The sequence below is a fragment of the Cystoisospora suis genome (assembly GCF_002600585.1).
Source record: "Cystoisospora suis strain Wien I chromosome Unknown contig_3859, whole genome shotgun sequence".
NCBI lineage: Eukaryota > Apicomplexa > Conoidasida > Eucoccidiorida > Sarcocystidae > Cystoisospora > Cystoisospora suis.
In genome coordinates, this window is record NW_027156654.1 from 1 (window position 1) to 8,287 (window position 8,287).

Below are 8,287 nucleotides of genomic sequence, written 5' to 3' on the forward strand. Positions count from 1 at the left end.
TCTTCTTCTTTCTCCCCTCTGTCTTTACGATCCGTGCCTACTGTCCTTACTTCTTTCTCTTCTTCTCCTCTCAGTCTCTTACTATGAGCTCTAGGACTTCTTTTCTGTTCAGTTGATTCCTGTCCTCTCCTTACTGACGCCATTTGTACGATGGCTATGCTAAAGTAGTCGCATAGAAGATGTCGATGCTTCACTAAGCAGTCAAGACATGCATCTAGTATGATCTCTTTATTCAGACACTCTAAAGACTGTCGACTTCCTCTCCTTTTCTCTAAAGCAAAAGTCGCCTTCTTCTTGTTCTTCTCTAGATCGTCACTAGCTTGATCTTCAGATGTAGAGAGATGGCTGACAGATTTCAGCCACCTCTGGTAGCGTCTTCTGGACGAAAGGAGACATTTCTTTATCCCCGTCATCAGAAGTCTTTTCAGGTCTAAAGGCTTACTAAAGCCAACAGGGGGGAGTCGTCCTAGGCGACGGAGTACAGACTGATAGAGGCATTCTGTAAGGGGAGAGAGACAGAGACGAAGAGAAACAAAGAAGGGGGGGGTGCCTTCGGATCTGGCAGAGAGAAGGGTTAATAGATAGAGGCGTCTGGATGCTGCATGAAATAGATATACATTTCGCTCTATAGAGGAATAGATTCGAGCCTAGTGCGTCTTCTATGCTCCCTGGGGGGAAACACAGCCTATAGCCTCGGTGAACTGTAGGCAGTAGGAAGGTTGTGGAGAAGCACAGGTATACATATAGCATAACGCAACCGAGGCACGGCTTCACAGACCAATCCGAACTTCGTATCTCGTCGCGAAGTGAATGAAACCTCAACCAACCTTCACCACACATCCCTCCAGAACCCCGATCTCTCTAACGGTAATGTCGCTATATATATATATATATATATCTGTATGTATATATAGACGGGCGGCCAGTGCCGGTACACGCATGCATTCTTATGATCCGAGGGCGTGTTCCTATACAGCTGGGTGCCTCACCAATTTCTCCGTGGAAACGTGCGATCTATGTGGAAGAAGATATAGCTAGTCTTAGTTTTTATCCTGTAGCTGCTTCCTCTCTCCCTTCTGAGCCTCCTTTCTGCGCAGTAGGACGTCAGGTAAGGCATTCACTCGAGTACTTCGGCAGTTCTAAGCCTCGTATTAAGCTTTCTTCGCTAAGCAACTTGAGGCAGAAAACAGTTAGGAGGTTGTTCCTCCTCCATGAAGGGACTCCAACAGGAAGAATCTCCCTTCGGGCATCTCTTCATCTTTTTCTTTCTCCGTTCTTCTCCTTTTGCTTACCTTTCAAAACTTTTCTCAGTTGAACCAGAAGAAGATATCGGTCATACTGAAGAAGGGCGTACGACCCATTCAGGCATCCGACAAATACCCCCTGGCGCATCCAAGCGGAGGTTCCTTGTGTTGCGCTTCTTCCATGCAGTTGTTTCTGACTTCCTGAGAGAAGAAGAGAACCTCTTGTCTCCTGACGTACTTGGTTATGAGAAGTAGAAGAAGAGAAAGGATAAGAAGTTGCATTTCCCGCCATGTGTGCACATGAAAAATGACTGTTAGGAAGACTGCTGATATCTGCTGAAGAAAGATACGAAGACGTGGGATCATGAGAAGCATCATGAGAGTTAGAGACAACAAGACTTAAGAGAGATTGCACGGACGTTAAATAAGGAGCATCCGTGGAAAAACGTCTTATGACGATCTGTTCTAAAGGAGGCCGAGTATTCATGATCTTTTCCACTGTCTTTGACTTGAAGCTAAGAAAAGAACCACGAGACGCTGTTGTGCTTGAAGATGACGCCAATAGTGAAGCGGAAGAGTCAGACGGCAAACCAGCAGGAGTAGAACAAGAAGTAGAAGACGGAGAAACCAGTCTGGTAGAATCTGTATTGCCTTGCGACGAAGGAACAGGGTCATGTCTTCCTTGTGTGCCTGTGTTGATCAATCCTGACCGACACGAATGTACAGTAGGAGAGGAGGAAGTCGAGGATGAAGAAGAAGAAGAAACGGAAGGAGCTGTATCCATCTCACCAACAGAACTGGAGACAGTCTGGCTCTTCTGCTCCTCTTCTACTACAGGCCTTTGAGTATGATGGCGATGAGAAAGAGGAGGAGGATCGCTGCGATGAGATGTCATAAGAAATGAAGACAATGTTGTCTGACGATAGTCTGTTCGTACACGTGTGGGCTTTAATGCCGTACGACTCTCTGTTCCCGTTCCACTTGTCGAGTGGCTGCTCCCACTACCACATGCGCTTTTGCTCCTTGAAGCCGGAAAAGAAGGAGCGGAAGAAGAGGGTTTGCCAGCGCGCTGAAGAGCTGTGCAACCATCTGTGCCTATCTGGCTAGAGACCTCAGACACCGCGTCTGTGCTTTCGTCTTCCGAGAAGGTTCTTATGATTGCGGGGCCTTGTTCTCCTCCCCCTGACAAATGTATAGTTTCAAATACACACGGAGAATGAAAAGCAGAAGAAGAAGATTCCTGTAAGGTATCCTGTTCTTCTGAAGACCGCGTGGAGGAGACACCTGCTGCTGATTCGGCGGGCGACTGTGTCTGGGCAACATCAGATGAATCTTGACATGGGCCAGAAGAAGCAGAGAAAGGAAAAGATTGCCCTTGAATTGTCTTCTGAGAAAGATGAGAAATGGAAGATATAGGACGTACATCGAGAGTCTGTGACCCTGCTTGTTCTTCAAGAAGTTTCTGAACAAGCAAAGAACACAAATCAAAATGTGGCTCACACAAGTCTACACACTCAGAAGAAAGCCACCTCTCGTGAGATACGTAACCACTGACGTGCTCTCCTGTCTTTAACCTCTGTCTCTAGACATCTCTTAGTGCGGAAAAAGGGGCACGCCGTCGTCTCTATCTATCTATCTATCTGTGTGATGTATGTACGTAGACAGATGTTCGCGGAGCTTCGTACAGATTCCTACATGCACATTTACAATGGATGGTTTCATCAACGCGACCCGACGGAGAAGTCTTCTTACGGACTTGAAGTAGTAGAAGGTCTGAGAAAAAAAAAGAGCCTCCCTGCTGCCATGCGGTCTTTCCGAGGATGTTCTGCTTCTCACAGAAGCCTACCTAGCACATAGAAGACCCCTGGGAGGTCCGTGCAAAAAGGTTTCTCTCCATACTTCTTGGTGGGTTTTACACCAATGTAAAGAGACACTGTCTTTATCTTTATTCGCGGTGTACACAGGGCCACCTTCACACGCAAGCTTACTGTGGTACATGTACTGCTCAATAGAGATACGTAAATAGTTATACAGGCAGACAGACAGGTCGAAAGATACTACGCTGAGATGGAGAGGCATCCTTCCACTTGAACCTGGCTTGTGCATGCAATATATATAGATGAATAGACGGATAGAGACGAGGTGTACAAATGCTATTTCGAACAAGAGGACTTGGTGTACCATAGAGGACTGGGAAGCAAGCAACTGTCCTTTCTATACTCAAGTTTGTATATATGCATATATACACATGTACGATATAGATACCCAAGCCAGAAAAGAGAAAGGCAAGGAGGGTCGACCCAAAGTCCTGTGTAAGTAGTCCAAGCTCTCTCTTGTCTAGATTGTGTGCTTCTCACCTGGAAATGACCGGATAGACTCCCAGCTATATAGTCCTCGTAGAGAAGCTGAACTTGTTGCTTCGTGGGGTGTACGTTCACATCAAGTAGCCAGGGGGGTAACGTAATGGAGAGATAGATCCACGGTTTCAACCCGCGAGGTAGGATATCCTTGTAAACAGCTTCTATGCATTTTCTGATCACCAGATACATGCATAGACAGTCACACATCTGCAACAATGGAAAGAGAAAAGAAAAAACATACGAAGGTATATATGTACATATACATTTATGCTCGCCGCAGACCACCAGGCGTGCGTTCAAAAACGTGTGCTTACAGGTGCTTACACCCTACACTGAACGAATCCATGGCTTCCCGGGACACCCGTTCGTAGCTGTAAAGAGACTTCAGCGTAGACATTCTCGTTGCTATCTCTAATCAACAGAGAATAGACGCACAGGGTGTCCGGAGGTGTTGATCTCCACCAAAGATTACGATATTTGCGACAATGGGAATCTACTGATGGGTTACTAGCCTTAGTAGCCCTGTTGTACTAGGGATAATCTCTTCGGGGCAGGGATTTGGTATCATAAGCAGAGCAGCTCGGAAATAGGAGAAAAGATAAGACAAGAGACCATCGTGAGGAAGTCTGAGGACTGTAATCTGATCCTTAGACACCACCAGGGAGACTTCCTCTCGACAGGACATACCGCAGTATGGGGGTGCTTCATGCTGCTGAAAGACTCCTCTCCCCCCCGAAATGAGAGAAGATGCGCGTGGTCTACGCTGCAGAGAATGTGAGAACTAATCAATGGACCCGATAAAAACAGACACCCCCGGACGAAGTCACGGACGTTAATACAGGGCCTCGCCTCGTAAAGACATTCACTATACCCTCCAACGTGAGATGTGTATGAGTGTGTAGTGAGTATATTCTCTCTCGGTGCATCACGCCCGACGGTTGCTGCTGAAAAGGACGCTTGAGATTCTCCGTTCTCCCTCTTTATCATGCGCTTGTGGGATGGGCATATCTATCTATCTATAGACATCTCACTCGAAGTGAAAAGCTCCCTTGGACCGCCTCACTTGTTATGCATACCTAACACCATTGCTTTCCAAGACGAGCGAGGGAGTACAGCACCCATAGTTCGACATAACGGTTAGATAGACCAAGCAGAAACCGAGATAAGAGATGGTGATGTCTCCGGGGGAGATGAGGAGGATCTCTGCTTCCTTACTTGAGAGAGGGACACTCAACGAGGCGACTGTTAATGAAGAGAATGAAAGCTCCCGGTGGTTTCTGACCAGCGGAGCTTCTACTTGCATAGCCCCAAACGTTAACTTCGCATTGTCTTTTTCTGTTCTCCGTATCTTCGGTTCTGTTTGCATCCCCGTGTCCTTCTTGTTCTTCTTGTCTCTCAAGTATCTTCTTATTCTTTTTCTTTTCTTGTTTGGTCACTTCTCCCTTGTCTCCGTCGGAATCACCGTCCCACCGGGACAGCCTTCGTTCCTCTTCCGTTGCATCTAGTTCATCGGAAGTTCTTATCATTTCTGTATCTCCTTCGTCTCTCTTGTCTGGTTCCTTGCCTTCTTCTCCTACCCTTTCTCCTCCCTCGCTACGGCCCTTCTTCTCCCCTTCGTCACTGTCGCCCTTGTTCTTCTTCTCTTCCTCCTCCTTCTCATACCGACAAGCTGTGGGTCCCCCCGTTTCATCAGGCAGAGAATCGCTTGTTCTCTCTCCAAACTTCTCATGCGCGTCTTCTCTGTGAGATGATGGAGCAAAACGCCACGCAGCTCGAGGAAGAACAAGACGATAGTCGATTTCCATCAAGCCTTTGGCTATGACGGATCCATAGGTTTTCTTAATCACGAGCATAGCCAGTCCATCTTGTCTACTAGCTTGCTTCATCTTCTCTAATTCACTACGGGTATAGGGACTCTCAACAGTTTCGCCACATAAAGAAGAAGTAGACGGTAAAGATCTCTCACGTACCTTGCCTTGTTGTGCTTGTTGAGAATCCCCGGTATCTTCTGCTCCTTCTTCCTCTCGTTCCTCACAATCTTCTTTCTCTGGTCTGTGTTCTCTTACGGAGATCTTCTTCTTCGTCGTCTCGTGTGTTTCTGTGCTTGGCTTCTCGTGTTCCGTGGAAGAGCTGGAATATGCAGACGGAGAGGAGGAGGAAGAACAAGATGCAGATGGGGGTGAGACGAGATATCCAGGAGTTGAAAGCTCTGCTTCTGTTTTATCCTGTCGTTTACAGACAAGCCGAATGTGAGGATTATCTAGAGCATATTTCCGGCACAAGTCTAAGCACTTCGAATACTCCTCGTGAGGTGTACCTAGCATTTTCTTTCTTTCCGGAAAGGATGCGAATAGCTGGGTAATCCGGAATGTTGTCCCTCTATCTCGCGCGCTAACTTGAAGACCTGGATGATGTAAGAAGGAGGAAGAAGCACTGACGGCGGAGGTAGGGCTGGTGGAGGTCGTGGCGGACTTGTTGGGTGCTAGGGGTTCTGCGAAATGTTGAGAGGAGGAAGTAGAAGAAGAACCATGGCAAGAACGGGATGAGGACGTAGCCACTAACTCTCCTTTATCATATTTCCCAAGATATCCATGAGGTAAATCTGCAACACGCGAACTGACCTCAACATTTCCAACAACAGAAAGACTAGCAAGTGCTTCTCCTCGAAACCCAAAGGTGTACATACACCTCAAGTCAGCAAGAGAACGTAATTTGCTCGTTGTGAACCGGCGACAAAGGATAGGTAAATCGTCTGGATGTATACCACATCCATTATCAGAAACGGATAAAACCTTGAAACCCCCTCCATGAATGGTTACAGAGACAACCGTACTCCTTGCATCTATGGAATTTTCCAAAAGCTCCTTAAGAGCTGACGCTGGACGTAGCACTACTTCGCCTGCTGCTATTCGCTGGACGACGGAAGGGTCTAGACGACGAATACGGCGTGGGCTATCACCACTGCTGTGCATAGAAGGGAGGCCCGCCAGAGATCCCGCTGATGTGAAAGAAGCACGCTTTGTTTCAGCCATTCTGCCTTCTTCGGTAAAGAACTTCGGAACCTAGCTTAGAGCCACGGCCTTGGCTTGACCTCCGGAGTCCCTTAAGCGGCCTTAAGGTCTTCATTCGTAGTTATCACCCGCCAGCAACGTTCGTCACTGGTATCTCAGAGGACCTCCTTCAAGGAAAGTCCGAATATGCCATTACGTCACAGCAAGGAACGCGCGGCGCTACGAGGAAGCAAGGAACCCCGGGTAAAGAATCATTGGACTAGGTCTGTCGCCAGATCCTTAGAAGGGAAGGATGCTATAACAAAAACTTGCTCCTTCACTCCTTTCGAACTTCAGAGTTGAGGGAAATGTGGAAATTTGACTTGTCTCTCGCATGAAGGTCATAACCAGCTCAAGCACTGAAACTTCTTGACAGTAAGTGTTTCAGTCTTCCCAGTGAGAACAGGCACACCTTACTTGGGCCCCTCTGGAAAAAAAAGAATGTACGAAGAGTAGATGCATAGCCTATCGCGAATTGGTGACACCGAGATAACTGAGGCAAGACGTGAGCACTACGAAGATAGCAGTAACTGTACTGCGTCGTCCGAAACTTCGGAAGCGACATGGCGGGGAAAGACAAAGCGACAGGGTCACGAACCCCGGACAACCGCAGAATAAAACTCGTGAATGAGCACTCCAAGCGTAGGGGCGGGACCAAAGAAGACTACGGCCCCTACATTTAGACAAGGGTGTCAAAGCAGCGGCTGTCTCGTCCTTTTCTCGTGAAACATACTCGAGAACGGGGGAGAAAAGAGGAAGCAGGGCGCGGGGGGAGTCGAGGAAGCCCGCGGGCGTCGAGAACAGTTAGAAAGAAACAAAAAGTGATTACGGATGCGGCACGCCGCGACAAAGAGAAGCAGGACTCTTCCCGTTTCTCCTCGCGAAACTGGGACGACGAAAAGGTAGGTTCTAGGCATCTAGTCCTCTGCAACCGAAGCCCGTCTGGTTTACTTTCCCTCGACACGGCATCTGCTGGGTGTGGCATGCCGCACACACACGTCACCCTCTCCTGCATCTATAGTTGAAAACTTACAGTGCCGGCAAACTATCTTGCGAAGTGTCCATCTCCAGTTGCAAACAATAGAGTTCTAGCTTGACGGTTTCTTCCGCTAAGGAAGTAGGAAAGTCACATTCTAAGGAAGCGCAGAAAAAAGAGGTTACGCGTCGAGCTCCGGTGTGTGAGCACAGCCCTGGTGGACCTCTTCTCCAAGCAGAAGAGGCTTACGTTGATGGGCATCACCAGAAACAAGTTTTTTGCGAAATTTGCATCCATAAGAGGCTTGCCCCGGATCTAGCTGGTTCACGCCGCTCTTCGCCAGTAACGACACTTAATAGGAGCTGTTATTCTGACACCACACACAGTCGATGTAACGGCTGTGATTCGAGTCCGCAGGGCCGCGGCCCTGTGTGCGCGCAGTGTAGTGATTGCTGTGCTGTGAACGACTCACGATGAGCCGGCTACTGTGCGTCTCCGTTGGTACTTGTGACGAGTGTGGTGCCTCCGTCCCCGGAAAGAACCGGTTAGGAACTTGCTCTGTTATTAGCATCCGTTCCGCGTGGTAACGCCGCACTGTTTCAGCATTCTTACCTTGAATTTTCTTTTTCTTTGTTTTCTGTTGCGCTCCATGTTGCA

The 8,287-nt window shown here is 48.1% G+C and overlaps 1 protein-coding gene across 1 annotated transcript; it reads right to left on the reverse strand.

Moving 5' to 3' along the window:
- Window positions 1-5: 5 nt before the first annotated feature.
- On the reverse strand, window positions 6-7,988 carry CSUI_007339 (dna mismatch repair protein mlh1; the record flags this gene model as incomplete). The annotated part of the gene is made up of 4 exons (XM_068067485.1): window positions 4,820-7,988; window positions 3,602-3,811; window positions 1,293-2,706; window positions 6-499 (listed from the first exon to the last, which is right to left on the reverse strand). Coding segments are annotated over exons 2-4 (2,118 nt in total), but the record flags the coding sequence as incomplete, so codon positions are not given.
- Between the last annotated feature and the right edge of the window lie 299 nt (window positions 7,989-8,287).